The sequence below is a fragment of the Durio zibethinus genome, chromosome 26 (genome assembly GCF_047325235.1).
Source record: "Durio zibethinus cultivar Kanyao isolate XHJ-2024 chromosome 26, ASM4732523v1, whole genome shotgun sequence".
Classification (NCBI taxonomy): Eukaryota; Viridiplantae; Streptophyta; class Magnoliopsida; order Malvales; family Malvaceae; genus Durio; species Durio zibethinus.
The window spans coordinates 12041381-12061079 of record NC_143187.1 but is presented as its reverse complement, the minus strand read 5'-3'; the positions used below and the strand labels follow the sequence as shown (position 1 = coordinate 12061079).

Below are 19699 nucleotides of genomic sequence, written 5' to 3'. Positions count from 1 at the left end.
GAAAAAAGGAAAGTAGACTTCCCAATAATCTATTTCAATTTTCAACCAAACATATCAGCCTGGAAAGCTTTGATTTTGGTGTTGAAGTCTTGAAGACAATGCCAAGTGATGGTAGGAAAAAAAAAAGCAATAAAAACGTCTTATTGCAAAAAAGAACTAAAGAAGAAAACACAATCACTCTTGTATTTTAACAAAACAAAAATATATATAGCATATTTTTTAAGTGAACAAAGGACGTGGAAGGCTGGCAATGGTTCCATCACCACGGTTAAACAAGCGTCTCCAAGTTTTCAATTGATTAATAACCTGCTTGTAAACACAAACTCTAGCTGCAGAAACACTAACCAACGCACTTTTCCTTAACTTCTTCAATCTTCTCCCAATCTTCACCTTTAGCCTACACAACCTCAATCGTAGAAGCGATGGTTTTCTTCTAGAATCTGCTTGTTCTAGCACTTTGTAGACCAAGAACTGAGCTCGTTGATGAATAATCTCTTCTGGGTCTTCCTTCTCCACCTTTGAGTAAGCATATGATCTCCTCAGAAGAGCCATTTTTTTTCTCCAGGAAAAGTTTTACAATCGAGGAAAGTTGAGAGAGACAGAGTGGAAAAGAGATAGATGTGACTTATGATTGAAGCAATATTTATAGGGGAAACAAAGCAATCGAGGATGTCATATAGTGATGAAGCTGTACATGTGCACTAATATTAATTTGGTAGAAAAAAATAATAATAATGGAAGAGAAAATTTGGTTTTTAATTGGCTGGCCTTTCATCAGTGTGAAAACAGGCCTGCTTTGCTCAGGAAACAGCACGCCAGCCGCCAGGCTTTTCTCTTCCAGCAAATTAATAATATATATATATATATATATTTTCAGGTTTCATCAAATTAAATTTGATTTTTTAAATACAAGAAATCAATGAATGCAAGCGAGCATGAAGTATGTCGAAGGTACTGACGTTTATTAGGTGTGTATATATTTAATCATTAGCAATAGAATCCAATGAAGTAATAATCAATAAATCAATGCATTTGGACCTATATACTAATGTGTATCCTCTTGTTAATGTAATTATTGTTATTCTCTAGATTATAAAGTTAAGATATGATTGCGATCAGATTATAAATAAGACTAGAAAAATTAGGATAGGATTACTATGCGATTAGCTTGATTCTCTGTTAAATCAATTTAAAATAAAAAATTTCTTGCTTGTATTACAAAAAGAATTAAACTAATAGAATGATATAATCATATAATTTGATCATAATCGTATATAAATTCTTATATTTTATGCAATTAGAATCATTACATTAACATTTTTTATCCTAATCCTAATTGTATGTGGATTGAAATCCAAAAATCTGGAAAATTATGTTTAGGCAGGAGAAGAAAGCAGATTAAATGAACCATATACGTGGCTGAATACTTGGTTTAAGCTGGTTCACTAAAATGATAGTGATGAATATACTATAAATACGTTTGTGAGTTGGATTTTGATATATGTTTGTATCATTTTTCTTCTTTTTCGTTCTTGTTTTATACTTTTAAGGAAAATCATTATCCTTCAATGTAGCACATATCATTGCATTTGATTTAGCTGTTCGTGTGGTTTGAGAGCACACTGTTGAAGTAAAATTCAAAGTAGGGTGTAACAAGACAAAATTGTTTATTGGTTGGGGCAGATGCAGTGAGCATGAGCTACAAATGTCAAAGGGGGCAAGCATAAAAAAAGACCAAATTTCCACCGGCACGAAGCATCTTTGAAAAGAAAAAATTAGTAATTTAAACAAGTGTCAAACTACTAGTGGGGACAAACTACAAAGGCGAGCTCCAATGGCCAAACGGTCCCAGGTTGGCTTTTTCAAGCGGCTAGACAAGTGCATTCAGCAATAGTCGGCCTCACAGTAAATTATTGACAAAAAATTTCTATCTAAATTTCTTGAAAAGCTGACAATTTGACAAGCATGAGAAAGAAAAAGAAGCTTGCTAGTCTCTTTTGTCGATTCTAGCATTTGATCAAAGTCTACGAAAGGAAGCTCCTTTTCTTGCGTTTGCCAAAAGATCATCTAGAATTTTGATTGAAGGGACAAACTTCATCAGTAGAAAAACATGGTTTATTGATTCTAGTATCATTCCGAAGAAGGATAGAAGATAATGCAGACAAATTAAAATGACTGAAATCCATGGTTCAAGTCATTGTAGCAAAGAGAAACTTTAATCCCATTCCTCTCGTTCCAACGCTTTCACAGCAAACAAAAAATTTGCCTAAAATGAACTCATACGATGTATATTACACAGTTGTTCTAGGTCCTAGAGAAAAGTATATACACAGAGAGGTTAGGTATATATTTCCATGAAACATGTAAATTTTAGTATTCCAAAAGACAAGCTAGGAACTAGGAACAGCAGAATACATTAAAGCTAACTAGTCATCATATGCAAAAAGATCCTCCGGAGCTTGAACATTATCCACAAGATTATTTCATTATCCAACATGACTTCAATTGAGTAAACCTCCGCCTTCAACCCACGGATCCCTCAAGCTTCAAACTCATAAGTTGGTTCACCTCAGCACCAAACTCATCATGAAGCTCATTGAAAATGTCACGGTAAAAACCAGAAATCATGGCAGCCATGGCCTTCTCACAGTCAATTCCCCTTTGCTGAAAGCAAAACAACTGATCTTCACCTATTTTGGAGGTGCTGGCTTCATGTTCAATGCAAGCTGAGGGATTCTTAACCTGTTAAATAACAGCAATTCAATCATAAGCAACAAAATGGAGCTCCTAGTTTCTTCATAGGAGGTTGAATAAAGAAGCTCTTGCATGTAAACACGGTCATGACAGTAACGAGAGTAAAAATGGTTGGTTAAGAGAGTAATATTTTGGAGCATGCAGGGTTATGAGAGTAAACATTGTTTGGCATAGAGTAATACACACAGATGTCAGGGAGTTGGGATAGAAAGGAAAAGCATACAGAAGCATGCTCCAAAATATTACGACGAAAGCTTGAGTATTGCATCAGTATATTACATGGGTAAATAGGAAAAACAAATAGGAAAGAAAGAGAAGCCACCTACCTATCCAAATGATATAATCATGATGATAAAGGTATTAAAAACTACTAAAGACAAAATTATTTAACTCAATATAGGAAGAAAATGCCAACAAATCAAACATACAAACCTGGATGTAAGGATAGGTGTTTGCAGCAGCGTTATCACCAATAAGCATTGAATCACATTGTGAGGAATTTCTAGCATTTTCTGCCTTTGATTGAACCTGAACAAGCCCCCTGTAACAGTTTCTTGAATTTCCAGCTGAAATACCCTTTGAGATAATCCTACTTCTTGTATTCTTCCCCTTGTGTATCATTTTTGTTCCCGTATCTGCCTGCCGATAATTATTTGTCAGTGCGACAGAGTAAAACTCACCCACAGTATCATCACCCTCCAAACAACACTAGGGTACTTCCAAGTAATTGCAGACCCTGTCTCCACCTAGGTCCAAGATATCTTCGAGTTATCTCCAGCACAAAGTCCACGCTTAGTAACAAACTTATAAATCCCACCTTTTCCTTTCTCATCACCAGCATACCAATTCTGCACGGTGGAGTATTTAATTTCTGCACCCTTAGCACAATACAACTCAACTACAGCCGCATGGAGCTGATTCCTATCATACAAAGGTGCGGTACATCCTTCTAAATATTCCACAAAACTTCCCTCGTCAGCAACAATCAAAGTGCTCTCAAACTGCCCAGTTTCCAATTCATTGATCCGAAAATAAGTTGAAATGGGCATTGGGCATTTTGTATCTTTAGGTATATAACAAAATGACCCATCACTAAAAACAGCTGAATTCAAAGCTGCATAATAGTTATCCTCACTAGGCACAACTCTCCCCAAATATTTCCTAACTAAATCCGAGTACTCCCTAATTGCCTCGGATATCGGACAAAAAATCACCCCAGCCTTCTCTAAAGTCTTCCTATGTGTAGTAGCAATTGAAACACTATCAAGAACCACATCAACCGCAACATTAGCCAATCGATTACGTTCATTCAAAGGGACACCCAATCTATCAAAGTACTTAAGAAGTTTAGGGTCAGCCTCATCTAAGCTATTCAAAGTTGGCTTCTTTTTTGGTGCAGAGTAATAACAAATATCTTGGAAATTAATTGGCGGGTATCGATTATCAGACCATTTGGGTTCTTTCATTTTCAGAAATTTCTCATAAGCATTCAATCTAAATTCCAACATCCAATCAGGTTCTTCCTTCAAAGATGAAATTAAACGAATTGTTTCTTTAGAAAGACCTTTGGGTATCGAAAACGAATCAATATCCATAGTAAAGCCAAATTTTTTTATTATAATCACGGTTTCGAAGAATATCCTGGATTTTCTCATCGTATGATTTACCTGATGAAGAACTGGGATCTGACGTCAGGGTCTGAGAATCGAAACCCACATTTGCTCTGACCTTGAAAAGCCTTGAATTTGGGGGTTTTGAGGTTATGGGCTTGACAGAATCGAGCTTTGGGTAAAACCCTTCTGGGAACTTGGTTGAATCTGAGATGGGTTGTGGTGAGACGCTTGAAATGCCGTTGGCTAGCAAGGAAGCCATGGCTGTGGTTACAGGATAGACAAAGAAAGCACAAAAAGACAAACAATCTAAAAGGATATCAAAATTAAAAGAAATGAAATGAATTTTGATTTTTCTTGGCTGTGAGATTGTTAGATTGTCTCGTGGACAACACGTACTCTTCTGTTCGTCCCACTCCGGGGTTTCTGCAACTGCCCGTACAAATTGGCGCTGCAGCTTTGGGCGTAATGGACAAGGCGTCTCATTTCTAATCGATTATTATAGGTTCGAGTCCACCAGGCGTGAAAATATAACCCAGTTCAGGCCCATTCCGTTATTGCCTTTTAATCATTTTTTGAAAGGGTGAGGCAAAACCCAACGAAATACTCCCAGTTCAAGCCCATTCCTGGTTTCCTCGTGTTTTCGTTATTACACTATCCAGCGAACCAAACGGCAACTCAAACAAATCCGGAAAAAGACAAAAAAGAAAAAGTAATTATATCTAATAAATCAGCAAATTTTGGATTTGTTTATTGATTATCTCACCCACCCATTTTTCACTCGGGTGATTTTGGAATCTCTCCTACAACGCAGGTACGTTATTTTTTTCTTTTTCCATTTAAAAACTGTAGTTTTTACTTTTATGTTATCATTGCGTTTACAGTATTGGTTTAATAGTAAAAAAAAATTTAATGGAAAAAAAATGAAATAAACTACAGCTGATTAGTGATTTTGTTCTTCTTTTATTTTCTTTTTTCTTTTTTTTTTGGTGATGAAATGAGTAAGAGAATTTTTTGGGATTGTGGGTTGGTTATAATTTAGCTGAAAACCTTAAATTCATTTGCCTCTTTAAGTTGTGAAAAAAGATGGTGTTTTTTGTTTTTGTTTGTACCCATTGCGACATTTTCACTTTTAAAATCTATGAGATTTTTGAAATGTGTCAAAAGGGTGTTTGTATTGTCAATCTTGCCTGATTTGGGTTATGATTAAGGGGCTTAAATTTTCTTTATATTTGGGGTGTATTTTGATCCAAGATCAATTTAGTTTTGTTGGAAAAAGGAAGGTTGCCCTCTTGAAATGTATAAGCTGGTCTACATTGTTTTATAGAATGGTTTCAGGTTTATTCGGGTTTTATGTTTGGTATGCACAGATATTAGAACCGTCCCTTTCATCCTTGGTTTGGTGTTTGTGATTTTCCCCATATTCTTTTTCTCATAAATGTTTTAGCTCTATCGAGTACCGATTCCTTGTTGGAAAATATTTATATGACAGTATTATTGTTCTCTCAAGTCTCAATGTCCTTGATGATGCGAGACTTGGGCAAAGAAATCATGGTTCAAAATTGGGATTTGCTTAGCTTTTCAACGGCAGATAAGGCCAGCCAGTACATTGCTGTAGGCAAAATGCAGAAAATGGACATTAAAGCAAAACCCATAGCCTTAACTTTGGCACCTCATCATGATATCAAATCTGTGTGGGAATTTCTTGGTCCTGCTTACACGTCCACCATCCTTTGCAGATCGTGTCTATATTTTGATTTTACCACCCCCCCCCCCCCCAAAAAAAAAAAAAAAATCGGTTTAATCATAGAGGTTGCCAGGTCTTAAAATATCCTGATGACATAGCTTTTATTTTCTAAACTTGTATTCCAAAATGAATTATATATAGAAAGAGAAACTAGGGACGGTTTAGTTTTGTCACTGTATTGGTTAAAACCCAGCAACATAATCTATCATAAATGTATATTGTCTGCTTAGGTGCCTAAATCTTGGGAAGCATTTATCTAAGATATCACATCACAATCACAGACTTGTTATAATTGAATGTATATCCATCTGGCTTGCTCTTGAATCTACCTATTACGTAGACAATCTTATTGACATGCATATCTTAGTTCATCACCAGTAGCTCTTTCATTGAGTAGGTGATATTAGCTATTCAAATCTAACTCATTTACAGTATCCAGCACTTTTGAAGATTAAAACAACTCTAATTTCTTTATGGCATCGAGCACTTATCAATATCAAAATTTTGGACCAGAACCTGAGCATCCTCCAAGGGGAACACTTAGCTATCTCACCGAAGGGCAATCTTATTTTAATAATAATCTAGAGGATTTCTTGATATTATATAGTTTGGTATACTTTGATTCTTGTGCAGTATGGTTTACTAGCATGGCAAAAGAAGTTGTACTGATGTATTGTTGATCAACTACAGTTTTGTACCATTTTTCTAATGCACTCAGTTCTTGTGTGGTTATATTGATGACAAAAGTTTTAATTACGTTAGTGATTTCAGGTAAACTCGGGAAGATTGCAAAAAGGAATTATAATAAGATAGTATAAAGTAGGTCGTGCATCCATTTGTGCAGGATGAGCAGCCAGAATCAAGGGGCTAGCTTATCTTCTTCAGCGGACCCACCTATGAAGCGGAAACGTGGGCGTCCACGCAAGGATGAGACTGTTCAAGGGGACAACACACCTTTGACTCCTGCATCTGACAATCTGAAGAAAGACAAGCAGAGTGTGGGAACAAGTGACGCTGCCTCTGATGACATGGTAGGTCAGATGGTTTCTGGTGTCATTGAAGGTTCATTTGATGCTGGATATCTCCTTAACGTTAAGGTAGGTGATACCAACACACATCTTAGAGGTGTTGTATTTCTACCGGGACGATTTACTCCAATTACTGCAACAAATGATGTGGCTCCACATGCTAAGATGTACAAAAGGAAGGAGATTTCTATCCCATTTGTAAACCCTCAAGGTCATCTCCATGCTGTGAGTCCATCAGGGAAAAGTGAGAAGCCCATAGAGCATAAAAATGATTCACCTAACCTTCCAGACCAAAGTCTACAGATAGGGCTTCAGTGTGGTGCCACGGCTGCTAGTGAGAGCCAATCTCCCTCTATTCTAATTCCTTCAGCTAGTAACTTGCCAATAGATGACACTGGTCTTCCTCTGGGACAAAAGGTCCTGCAAGAACAAATCTTAGATTCTGGATTGCAGAATGATAAAGCTTTTGGACAGGATCCGTCACTGCAGGGATTTGAAGCCTTCAAATTGATGAGAGGACCAAGTATTAATGTAGAGGCACCTAAAGCATCTGAGCCAGTGTCTGCAACATTTACTTCTACTTTGCCAGCTATTCAGACTGTAAATCTGAAGCCTCAAGTTGAACACCAGGCCGTGAGTTCTGATCTTAAGTTGCAGGAATTGCTTCATGATGATGTGAAAAGCCTTGACCTTGGTAACAACCAAACTTCTAAGTTTTCTGAACCTGAACCTCAAGCCATGGCCTGTCACACTGGAATCAACATATTCGGGAAACAGGCTTGGTCAAGGCAAGATATAGATATTTCACAAGATACTCAATTGGAGCTTGCTAAGAAGATTATGAGTGGAGCTGACACGTCTCACATGGATGGATTTTCTGCAAGTGATGTTGCTACAACTACCGGGACATCTCCATGCTCTGCATCAATGACCAGCCTACCGATAATGATATTTGGGGCCGAAACTATTCCATCTGAACCCAAGCCTGCTGCTGAAGAACATGTTCTTCCAAGAATGGTTGTACCTGAAGTTAATAGTTCCTTAATGGCTGCCAACAACAACAGTGTGGATGCTAATGCCAAAGATGCCATTCCACCAGGACAGTATTAGTTTTCTGAGTTGTGAAACTAGAGGCGTGAATAGAAGGAGCCTTCAAAGTCTAAGGCTTGAAGGATGACTAGCATAAGTCATGACTGAGAATTGTTTAGAGTTTTAAGGCAAATGCTTAATTTGGTACTCTTTGTCTCTAATTTGGATTATTTGTAACGTGTACACTTTGCAATCAACCTTTACCTTCTGACTTCATTTCTAGTGCATTCTCATGCTTTGTGCTGAAGATTTCTCGCACGCTTTGGTAGCATTGTGTGCGTGCTTTCATGATTGACCTTTTTTCTTTTTCTCATACAATAGAAAAACGAAGACAGAATGTCATATTCTGTTATGTGGTAGTTAAGATTACAAAAAATTAGCAACCAAACCTCAATTAGAAGGAAAATCTCTGATCAAATTATGTAAAATTCTCTATACTCTGGGAAACTTTGAAATCACATGGGTTTCTCTTGAGGTTTACTAGCGCCATGCGTAAGTGTAAAAGGACATGCTTGGCTTCTACAAACTGAAAAGGGACATGTTTCAAAAGTTAGGTATTTATTTATTTTATTAATTAATTAAACCAAAATAAAATTAATTATATTTATTTTAAAGGTATGCTTACTTTTAATTTTATTTATTAATGATGTGAATGTTCAAATATTAACTGAAACTTTATTATTATTGCAATCATTAAAAACTTAAGTTAGAGCAGTAAGAGACAACAGACAATGATTAAATCGCAATGATGCTATAAATTTCAAATCTGACTGAAATAAATGGGCCCTTTTCTTTTATCAAACAAAAATTTTGTTCAAAGACGTATTCAAACTGAAAACTATATCCTTGGCATGGGGTTCGGAATTGTTTGGGACTTTTCAATCAACCCCTCTGCTTTCTTTGAACTGATAGTTCATGGGCCAAGGCCAGAAACTGGGTTTAATTAAGGATGGACTGAATATAGGCCTAAATGCCTTCCAGATTAATTCTTTTCAAACGGCTCAAATTTATGAAACCCAAAACCCCTTTAGGCCCATATGAATCCTGCTTTGCCCTACCTGCTTCGCGTTGATTCCTTGGCTTGGCTGGGATCACTCATTCCATTCGGCATCACAGGCTGTGGGTTACTTCTAACAAAAAGATTTGTCAGAATATTTGTTGTCCGATTGGGTTTTGCACATCTTTTCGTTGTCTCTTCTTTGTTCGATTTGTTCTGCGAGATTTGGGTTGTGTTTGGTTTTTTGAAGATGGATATAATCTCCCAATTACAAGAACAAGTGAATTCAATAGCTGCCCTAGCCTTCAACACTTTTGGGACATTGCAACGAGATGCTCCACCTGTCAGACTTTCCCCAAATTACCCAGAACCCCCTGCTAATCCCACGGAGGACACAGCGAATTTCGCCGACCAACCTAAGCTTATGAGTGCTGCTCTTGTTAAGGCTGCTAAACAGGTGGATGATTAACTTTTCCGAAAATTGCTTTAAATATATCTTTTTTTTAAAACCAATTTATGATTGAATCAATGAGTTCATGGTGTTTCTAGGCCTTTTGTGGGATGTTAATAATTATTATTACTACTTTCACAGTTCGATGCATTGGTCGCGGCACTTCCATCATCCGAGGGAGGTGAAGAAGCTCAACTCAGAAGGATTGCTGAACTCCAGGTATATAGGAACTCGACTAGTTTACTCATTACTGTTTTTCGTTTTGAATTACATGTCAGGACTTCTTTTTGAATTGTCTTCTTCTTTTTCTTCGTTGTACCTGTTGCCCAGGCTGAAAATGATGCTGTGGGCCAAGAACTTCAGAAGCAACTGGAGGCTGCGGGTACATTTTACCATCCTTTTGGTTGGTTGATACATTTGTTGTCTTCCATGTTTCAAAGAGATAATATCAGAGTGACTTTTCTCTCAAGTTCCTCCCCCCTTAATGAATATAGAGAAAAGGAAAATAATTACCAAAAGACTAATCAGTAGGTGTAGATTTTGAAGTCCTAGTCTGCTTACTCTCAAGATATTTTTGGGCAAGATTGGACAACCATAGAATAGTTGCCAAGTATGCGTCGATTCTGGCCATTTGTGTTGTATGCAAGACATAGGATGTTTGCTTCATGCCTATCTCATACCTGTTTCTTTTGAAATTTTAGTTCTCTGTCAACTACTAGTATATGTATTGTTTTCAATATACCTGTCTGGAAGTTAAGCGTATAACCTAAAGAATTAAGTTTCCCTATTTAAACTAGGGATCTAGACTGTAGCTTGGGAAAATGAAATTGAAATGAAGAAAATTCTAACAATATGTATGCTTTTTCCGTGTTTTGGTGCCAGAGAAGGAATTGAAACAGGTTCAGGAGTTATTCAGTCAAGCAGCAGATAATTGTCTGAACTTGAAGAAACCAGATTGAAGTTACTGCCTTGTGAAATCCACCATTCGTTTTATTGGCTTTAAATGTCTTTAATCCTATGTATCCAAAAGTTCTTATGTAATTGCTTAAGTTTGTACAATGTAGCATTTTGTCTTTAATCCCAAGTATTCCAAGGTCCTTTCTTCTTGTTACCTTCATGTTCGAAATTTTGGTTTGCCTCAAGGATACTGATTCCGCACTATAATTTATGTTAGGCCAATTTTTTGCTAGTAAAAACACGATTGCTGTTTTGAGTCGGTCATGGTCGAATACTAATATTGGCCCTGCCTTCAGTGATTGAAATTTGGAAATTAATGGTTTTTCTCGTACTAGTGGATGAAACGAGGAAAAATCATCAAATCTATAGCACTCTGCATCCGTGTTGGGCAGAAAATTGCGATTCTCGTGGAACATATAACATGATTAAATGTACTCCTGATGCGGCAACCTTATCAGCGAAAGTCCTCTAATTGATTTCAGAATGGGTTTCCGACTAGCAAAACCAGTATTTCTGTAGCCTTACCAGTTTCCATCTTAATGTTCATGATTAAATGCTCTTAATCAATGATTGCAAATAAAACCACAGGTCCAATGGCTTCTAATGAATGGGGGCGCATGGTTTGCACTAAAGTTGTCACCCCAAGTCCAGAGTCTTAATTCCAGCAAATGCTGCCTGTGATACCGCCATGACACTGATTTACTCATCAATGATGTTGCAACCATTTCCTGAGAATAAAATTCCCCAATCCCAACAGCACGTTACACGCGTAACAAAAGTAAAACCATCTGATAAAAGCTGAACGCCAAGAAGTACCAAATTTTATAATAAAGGAGGTTTATAGAGTGCTATGCTATTAGCAGAGAATAACACAGCCTGAATTTATTCCCCCCAAAGAGAAACAAGGAGAGATCAAGTAGCATAAGTTCACCATACTAGTAAATAGAGATGCAGCCATAAAAATTTTTTTTTAAAAAAAGTATCACTTTAACTATATCCCACTTGTTGCTGCTGCTGAGTTTGTTGATAATTTCCATACCCAGGATATCCTCCATAGTACATGTTGGGGTCTTGGGGGGCAGCACCATAGCCATAATCATATCCTTGACCATACCCATAATATCCACCATTCCACTGGTTTGGATCTGCTTGGGCCTGCAATGCAGGACATGTCAAAGTTATGGATCAAACCCAAGGGTGAATAGAATTATCAAGAAAAAGCAACCAGCATAAAAATATCTAACCCACCTGTTTGTTTGATGTGCTACGGCCCCATGAAAGCCGAATACTTTGTCCACCCAACTGAGTCCCATTTAGCATTCGCAGTGCTTCTTCTGCACAGCTCCTGATGCATTGCACAAGCACAGGACAAAACAATTACATTAACTATATATCTCTCATTAACAGATCTCAGAACTATTGAGCAGTGTAACTCTACCTATCAGCAAATTGAACAAATCCACATCGCTTGTTTTGTGGTATCTTCACATGCACCAACTGACCATATGGGCCGAAAACCTCTCTCAAATGGTCATCCGTTATATTAGAATCCAAATTACCAACAAATATCTGCATGGAAATATGTAAAATAAAAAACACATGCAAGAAACTATGCTTCTCATTGAAAGTGAACAAAGTACCCACAGTTGTGTTATTTGGATCATTCTCGTTCTGAGTCCCTTGAGATGATGCTGCACATGAAAAATAAATGTGTCACAAAAGGACAATAAAAAGGGAATATTATTTCCAAGAAACAATGAGAAAACACGACAGTGCATAGACAGGATCCATTCCATGAATCTTGTACTTCTCACCTCCAGGGGATCCCTTAAATGTTAAGGAGAAAAAACATCTAACATTAAAATGTGTCACCTATTTGAATAATATGTACAAAATCAAGGTGCCTGATTCATAGATACATTATTGTAGAAGCACATAAAAAAGTAAGTATTGGATATACAATAAAACACTGAATATATAGCACAATTCCAATGTATGAACACTAGGGTCGGACTTTCACTGCCAGGCTGCATATGCTCAAAATGTAAAACCATACACATGAATGATGAATTAGTAACCAAGAATTGTTTGAGAGAGAGAGTAATCATTACGAATTATTTGAGATAATGAATTATGCCAACAAAAACTTTAAATACATGTCAAGATATAACATGTTAAAATCAGCAAAGACCAACAATTACATTTTTGAGTAAAGCATTTGGGATAAAAAGGGAAATGAAGCAAAAAAAGTGCTGGTAGAACAATTAAACTAAGTACCTGGCAAGCACTAACCACAAAAGTAAAATAAAAAAGGATATCCATGCTTTTGACAGAGCTAAAGCACACAGTCTGAGCTCTCACTGACTAAAATCTTTAAGTACACGACCTAAAACTCTAGAACAATAACCAAAAATAGACATCAGGAGCCGCAGAACTAAACAATAAGATCAAGCTAAAGTGTAAAGGCACAAGGTAACAGCACATAAGAAATTACAAATGCCATTATTTTGTAAAATTGAAGGAGCAAAAGGCTCTAAAGGTAAACTGAAATGTAACTTGACTGAAATCTCTGAATAACCAGAGAAGTAAAAGAAAGTTGACTGACAGCTCAACCAATAGAACTGAAATTAACTTTGAAAATGTAGCATAACAGATGCCACATAAATCTCAAAAAACGGACGAGACATAAACACAAAAACTGACCTAAACGAGGGCACGGACTAAGGGATAACCATTTCAGCTGAAATCAGTTCCAGGCCCCAAGATGATAGAGCCTCCTGAAACCCTGCTCTGAGACAATAGGCGTTTATAAGCTTTTACAAGTTTCAAGATTTGAATAGCATTATGGTGCCCAAATGTTAAAGGAAAGTACAGGAAGGAAATGACTTGTGGAAACTGCTGCTCAACTTCTAGAGAATAACAGAAAGAAAGAGAACTTTAAATAATATAAAGTAAATCACACAAAAAGTAGTTTAGAAATTTGTCCAACCAACCTTGCCCTTCCAAACAGATAATTCATAAATATCAATATCAAATTTAAAGGACACAAAATCCACATTACATACATTGAAACAAACAAAAACTGACATAAAACTGCACCAGATGAATAAAAAAATATAGTCAAATTCAAATATATATGCTATTCTTTTAATGCGGCTAAGACAAATCAAAATATCCCAAAAGGCTTGGGTAAAACAAATAACCATCAGCAAACATACCTTTTGGATATTGCTGCACAGCAACAGTCTTCTTGTTAGTAGCCGGTCCTACCCGCATTGGCCTAGTTGAACAAAAAACACCATTCATCTCGGACATAGCACGGTTATGTTCATTTTCATCTCCAAACCTAACAAACCCATAACCTTTTGAGCGTCCAGTGAGCCTATCAATTACAACCTTTGCACCCTTCACAGATGGAAAGCTTGACCTAAAAGTCTCTTGAAGCATGTAATCTGTAACATCAGCAGCCAAGTCTCCAACAAAGATTGTAAAGTCGGGGGTTTCATCTCGCCTCTCGCCTGAACTAAAGGATGCCCAGTTCAACCTATAGTTGCTCTCAACATTCGGCATAGGTGTACCATTGTAAGTTTGTAAAACTCTCTCAGCGGCAGCTCGTGAAACAAACTCAATAAACCCATAGCCCTCCACTTGACCTGTTTGCTTGTTACGGATAACTTTCACAGAAGTAACCTGCGACAGAAACAAGACCATAAGACCTCTGTTTTGAATTACGCAGACATACATATTGTTTCAAATCTAAATGCTTGCTAGTCTAAGCAAAGAACAGCAACCTAGTTAAAGCCCTTCAATACAATAAAAAACAGAACATGACGTCAAAGACCCAAAACATATCACTTTTACATCAGGACACCAATGAGTAGAAGAAAGAAATATAAACCCTTTAAATAAAAAAAAAACCCACAATACTATTTTTATGCATATAGATTTTGACCAGAAAAATAGAACGTGAATCAACACGAAACTTACCAGAGAAACCAAAATAACAACATCAAAATAAACCCCCACCAAATAAAACGACCCAGAAAACAAAATCTCAACAATAAGTAAAAGCCGTTGAATACCTCTCCGGTTTGGGCAAAACAGCTCAAGAGATAATTCTCATCCATATAATACTGCAAATCTCCAATCCACAAAGTCCGAACCTCTTCGGCGCTAGCGGGTTGACCCGTTTGCTGTTGCTGAGCTGGCACCCCAGCCGAACCTTGCTGCGGGGGCCACATGGGAGGAGGCTGGCTCTGAGGCTGCATCATGTTCATCATCATGTAATGTTGCTGCGACTGAGGTGGAGGCGGTTGTTGGTATTGGTACTGTTGATGGGTATGTGGAGCCGCCGCCATCGATGGTGGTGGAGCCATGGGGGGCGGGACCACGCCGGTTGCTGGTTGCTGCATCATCTTAAATCTTGGTTTTGGTAATCTGGGGTTGGAGAGGCTGAGCGAGAGCGAAACCCTAACCCTAGATCAGGTTTGGGAGATGTTAAAGAGAGGAAGAAAGAATTGGGAAAAGGAAAATCATTTATAAAGAATGGCAACGTAAGATGATGTTTGATAAAATGACTGAAATAGGTTTGGTTCTCATCGGTTTAAACAGGTAAAGGTCTGGGATAGTTTGATAATTTTTCAATTTTATGGACCCGATCCCGTGTTTTAAATTTAATCGTTGATTGAGCCACTAAAAATCAACCCTTTTGTTTTAAAAAAACACTTAAAATTGGGTTAATTTGGGTTAAATGGATAAGTGATGACATACAATTACAAAACAGGGCAACTTTTTTTTAAAAAAAAGTAATTTTTTAATTGTGTAAAATCAGCTTCCTTTGTTACTGGGCCGTGTCTGTCTGGTGTACTTGCTCTTATTCTTCAGTGTCTTAAAAGGCAACGGATCTTGCTAGCTTTCACTCTTTTGAATCTGATTGTTGAAAGGAGAATTCTAAAAGTTCAGCTGAAACATGGAATGAAGTTTTAGCCTTTTATCTTCCAAGTTTAGGTGAGTAACTGGTTCCGATTCTTTCATATGACCTGGTAATCATAGTTTTCTTTTATTTCTACATTTTAAGAAGTTTTAGTGTGTAGAGCAATTACTTGCGCGAGTGCTGTTATTTATTGAAGTTTAAAGTTTTTATCTTGGAGAAAATTCTGGGCTAAGTGATAATCTTGTGAGATCTTTTGACAGATTTTGATTGGTTTCATTTTGGAATTGGAATTGTTGTCTTCTGTCTCGTTAACTAAAAGGAATCATCAAGGATTTGATTAGATCTAATACCACGGGTTTGAATGGATTTCCATTTGAAGAACCTGTTTGATAGATTCCAGGAGCAATTTGGTTCTGGTCCTGGCCTCGGTCCTGGATCAGGGACATGCCTTACGAAGGTAGAAGGCATTTCTTCTAATTTTATAAAGTCCCTATTCAAAGCATCTGCAGCTCTATATAGAACTGAACCTTGGAGAAGATTGCGCCCAGGACATTTCTTTGGTGTCCGAGTTGGGAAAGATTCAGATTGGTCTGCCAAAAAACAGCCTTTTCCATGCTCCCAGTTTATTGGCGGAGATGGTGGGGATATTGGGTTTTATATGTTTCGATCTGAAAATGATGCTAAGAAGATGACAGGCTCAAGGGAGACAATTCGAGTTCCAAATGTTGAGCTTCTGAGGGTCACATATGAGCTTGAGACATTAATGTTTCCTTCCAACCGCAAAATGATCAAGTCATTGTCATTGGAAGCATCAGGGAATGATCGGTTTCCTGTTGTTGATGTTGCACGCTGCACATCTTCAGGTGAGCTTCGGTTTAGGAATCCTACTGTGGAAGAGCTAAAGTTCGTGTATGCTTTCATGAGAGCTGTTTCCCTGGTGCACCCATTGCTTCAGGTGGATAAAGAAGGTGGTCCAAACTGGTCTAGATTGATATGTTTTGACCCATTTATTGAGACAGTTGACATTCAGTGGCCTCCAGAAATGGCTAGAGGTCATGAACTTGTTGCAGTTACAATCTCACATCCACCTGGTCAGGCATATGAGGAAAAGACTAGTTCAACAGCCAGCTCAACACCCACCAAGTATGCAGAGCCACCAGATGAGGCCAACTTTATGGATATAAGGGTAAACTCAAATTCAAGCTCAAGGCAGTGTGCAATGTGTGAGAAAGAAGTTAATGGAGATCAATCTCTCTGCTGCGGGCGATGTCAAGCAGTGGTCTACTGTGGTTCTCTCTGCCAAAAGCAGCACTGGAAGGAATCACATAAAAGCATGTGTGGTCTGTACAGAGCTATGATGGAAAGGGAGGAAGAGCTTGTAATGAAAATATTCATGTTCCCTTGCTCTGCTGACCATCCTTGTAAATGGCTTGAATCATTGGGTATCCATCAGAAAGGGATGTGGAGAAGGAAGTGCAGTTGCTATTCTCACTGCCCTTATGGTCTCCTTCCAGTTAAAGGTGGGCTATGGGATTCATGGGGTGGGCTAGATGATGAAGAGTACCCTCGTGATTCACCTTTTCACAATCATCTAAGAGATGGGATCTCAAGCCCTATCCTTCTTTCTGGTTGGTCCGAGTATTATAACCTTCGATCACTGCCACTGTCAAGCCCTGTTGCTGATATTCTTTCCCACCCTTTGACGGTTTATTATATATTGACGGCTCTCAGTATCAGTTCAAAGAATCTTTTACTCAAAGGTAAGGAGGTGATTCTTCACTACCTGGGGCCTGAAGGAGAGATGGACTGGATGCCAGCATTTGCTGAGATCAGTCACTTACTAAATGGGTTGGGTAATATACAAATAGTTATGGTGGGACCTGAAGTTCCAACGAGCTTGTCAGGCACGACATCAGGAATAAGTAGCAGAGTTAGGGTGAATCTTGTTAGGGGTGTTTATCAGGAAGAAGCCACCTACTTGCCTTCCCCCCATGTTATAGTTGCATTGAACTGTGTATTGGATAGGTACACCAGTTGGGGTGGTGCTCTTGATTTGATCAAAGCCATGGGCGTTCCAGCCTTCTTCACTGAGCAGTCAGAAATTTTGTGTGCAAATGCTAAACAGGTTCTACGTGGTGCTGGACTGCACATCACCCATCCTGTGACACCAAACCCCTTCCGTTCCCCCGTGAAGAATCAGGATTTTTCCAGCAATCTTCCTTCTTACAGCAATGGATTTGTACTGGGGGTAAACACTTGACTTAGATTCGGACATTACTGGATAATGAAACCTCAGTTTTTCATGATTTTATTTTTACCAGCAGATATTGTATACTGCTGATGGCTTGACCTACTGATAAGGTATTGGCTTATAGACAATGTACCGATGAAAATTTTACTGTAACTGTAACGTAACCTGTTTCTTTCATTGAGTTGAATGAAACTAGTTGATGTAAACTTTATGGTTATTCTGTTATTTCTGATTGATGAATACAAGGGCTGAGAGCAAGCTTTATGTTCCTTCTCTGACTGTGATGCTACTAGATGTGCATTCTCTTTAGTTTTTGCCTTGGTGGTGCATGTCATTACTCATGTTGCATTGACATTAATATTTTGTGTTTCTTTTTACTGAAATTATAGAACTGTTTCTAAAGCATCTGAGTCTATTGAAAAATTAGCAGTAGCAAATATGTGCGCACTTGAAGCTAAATTCTCTTTTACGCTGAAATTCTTGCTGCGTTTAGCTGTTGATCTGGAAAACCATCAGAAATCGCAACCACTTGCCTCTGTTCTTCTTTCCATTTTTTGTCTCCTTTTTCATCCCGCAACATGAAGAGGATCAATTACTGGATTTTATACCTGGATGATGTCCAATGGCAATGCTGACGTGGACTTGCATACTTCTATAACTTCATTTGACGATTTTATAACAAATAGTTAATAGTGGAGTTCACTTCATCCCTTGCAAAATCGGAGTTCTATTATGCGCAGTAAGGTGAAACGAATGTTTCATTTTCAGATGCCATTCAAGGTCAAAGCTGTCGTTTCAAAGGCAACCCTTTTCTATTAGCACCTCGAATCACAATCAAATCTTGAGATTCATTACGAGCCATGGTTTAATTAATCAAATTCCTGAACGTCCCGTAAAGTTTGAATCTTTGAATAGCAAATGACGTCCTAATTAAAGCCCCATGACCTCAATTTGCCTACTTGTGTGGCCTATAAAAGGTAAGGTATTCCCTTGCCAACCCAAAATCCAAAGGCAGCCAAAAAAAGTTCCTCTAACTAGTAATGCAGTTCGCCTTCCCATCATACCAACTCTCTCCCTGGCATTATCTCCTTACATCTCCTGCCCTTTTCTCCAACCAGCTTATTCCGGAAAACTACGTTCATTGGACAGAAAACCCAGAGTCTCACGTTTACTCTGCTGATCTTCCTGGTAACTATCAAGCACAAAAACTTTCATTTTTTTTTTGTTATCTTTTCCTTTACCTTGTTACGTACTAAAAGTTAGTTTCGTGTCATGCTTGTTATATTAGGTGTGAGAAAGGAGGAGATAAGAGTGGAAGTTGAGGACTCAAGATATCTTATAATTAGGACCGAGGCAATCGATGAATCAACAAAGCCAGCCAGGAACTTCATGAGGAAATTCCGGCTCCCTGGAATGATAGATCTTGATGGAATATCAGCTAGATATGAAGATGGGGTCTTGACAGTTACAGTGCCAACTGCCAAGGTCTTTCAGGAGGAGTGGTTTCTATAATGACCCTTCAGATGTGCCTGAGAAGCTTGAAGTTGTTGCAAGGGCTGCCTGAAATTGGAAATTAGATTATACCTGATTAGCAAGCTACTAGGTTCTAATCAATGATTCATTGCTATTAAATCATAAGCCTATTTGTGGGGTGTGATTGGTTTCGAAATTGAACCTGGGGAATTTGTTGTACAAAAAGATGATTCCAAATAAGAAAGATTGAATTTGGTATGTACTATGGCTGTAATCTAAATTTTTTTAAATTTCCCTGGGAAACAAACATTCAGGTTGAACAGACAAAGAAAACTCTTCCTGTGATCTGTTAGGAAAGAGAAGCAATTTGCCCACATGACATTGACACTTTTTCTCTGTTCCAAATTCT

At 37.9% G+C, this 19699-nt stretch overlaps 6 protein-coding genes and 1 pseudogene across 9 annotated transcripts; 4 read left to right on the top strand and 3 right to left on the bottom strand.

Annotated features, from left to right (window-relative positions):
- Positions 1–114: 114 nt before the first annotated feature.
- Positions 115–990, bottom strand: LOC111275189 (uncharacterized). The gene has a single exon (XM_022860362.2). It carries the CDS (start codon positions 550–552, stop codon positions 220–222), a length of 333 nt encoding a protein of 110 aa, XP_022716097.2. The 5' UTR covers positions 553–990; the 3' UTR covers positions 115–219.
- Positions 991–2197: 1207 nt separating this feature from the next.
- Positions 2198–4851, bottom strand: LOC111275188 (iron-sulfur cluster assembly SufBD family protein ABCI8, chloroplastic-like; annotated as a pseudogene). Its single transcript, XR_016334141.1, has 2 exons — positions 3187–4851; positions 2198–2742 (listed from the first exon to the last, which is right to left on the bottom strand). The product of XR_016334141.1 is annotated as an iron-sulfur cluster assembly SufBD family protein ABCI8, chloroplastic-like (transcript).
- Positions 4852–5034: 183 nt separating this feature from the next.
- LOC111318806 (DNA binding protein) lies at positions 5035–8444 on the top strand. Of its 2 annotated transcripts, none has more exons than XM_022921673.2 (2): positions 5035–5178; positions 6883–8444. In XM_022921673.2, the coding sequence occupies exon 2, from the start codon at positions 6957–6959 to the stop codon at positions 8247–8249; it is 1293 nt and encodes a 430-aa protein (XP_022777408.2). In that variant the 5' UTR covers positions 5035–5178; positions 6883–6956; the 3' UTR covers positions 8250–8444. The 2 variants fall into 2 exon arrangements, with proteins under 2 accessions (XP_022777408.2, XP_022777409.2); XM_022921674.2 differs by having other exon boundaries at positions 5064–5178; positions 6874–8444.
- An 811-nt stretch (positions 8445–9255) lies between these two features.
- LOC111275187 (mediator of RNA polymerase II transcription subunit 21) lies at positions 9256–10787 on the top strand. Of its 2 annotated transcripts, XM_022860359.2 has the most exons (4): positions 9264–9682; positions 9818–9895; positions 10007–10058; positions 10559–10787. In XM_022860359.2, exons 1-4 carry the CDS (start codon positions 9266–9268, stop codon positions 10633–10635), a joined length of 624 nt encoding a protein of 207 aa, XP_022716094.1. In that variant the 5' UTR covers positions 9264–9265; the 3' UTR covers positions 10636–10787. The 2 variants fall into 2 exon arrangements, with proteins under 2 accessions (XP_022716095.1, XP_022716094.1); XM_022860360.2 differs by lacking the exon at positions 10007–10058 and having other exon boundaries at positions 9256–9682.
- A 638-nt stretch (positions 10788–11425) lies between these two features.
- Positions 11426–15144, bottom strand: LOC111275185 (polyadenylate-binding protein RBP45A-like). The gene is made up of 6 exons (XM_022860358.2): positions 14716–15144; positions 13852–14323; positions 12278–12324; positions 12072–12202; positions 11882–11978; positions 11426–11788 (listed from the first exon to the last, which is right to left on the bottom strand). Exons 1-6 carry the CDS (start codon positions 15046–15048, stop codon positions 11621–11623), a joined length of 1248 nt encoding a protein of 415 aa, XP_022716093.1. The 5' UTR covers positions 15049–15144; the 3' UTR covers positions 11426–11620.
- A 245-nt stretch (positions 15145–15389) lies between these two features.
- On the top strand, positions 15390–18086 carry LOC111275184 (zinc finger MYND domain protein). The gene is made up of 2 exons (XM_022860357.2): positions 15390–15640; positions 15827–18086. The coding sequence occupies exon 2, from the start codon at positions 15928–15930 to the stop codon at positions 17824–17826; it is 1899 nt and encodes a 632-aa protein (XP_022716092.2). The 5' UTR covers positions 15390–15640; positions 15827–15927; the 3' UTR covers positions 17827–18086.
- Positions 18087–18747: 661 nt separating this feature from the next.
- LOC111318805 (HSP20-like chaperones superfamily protein) lies at positions 18748–19552 on the top strand. The gene is given in 3 exon segments (XM_022921672.2): positions 18748–19005; positions 19106–19290; positions 19292–19552. Coding segments are annotated over 3 exon segments (423 nt in total). The 5' UTR covers positions 18748–18857; the 3' UTR covers positions 19382–19552.
- Positions 19553–19699: the final 147 nt, after the last annotated feature.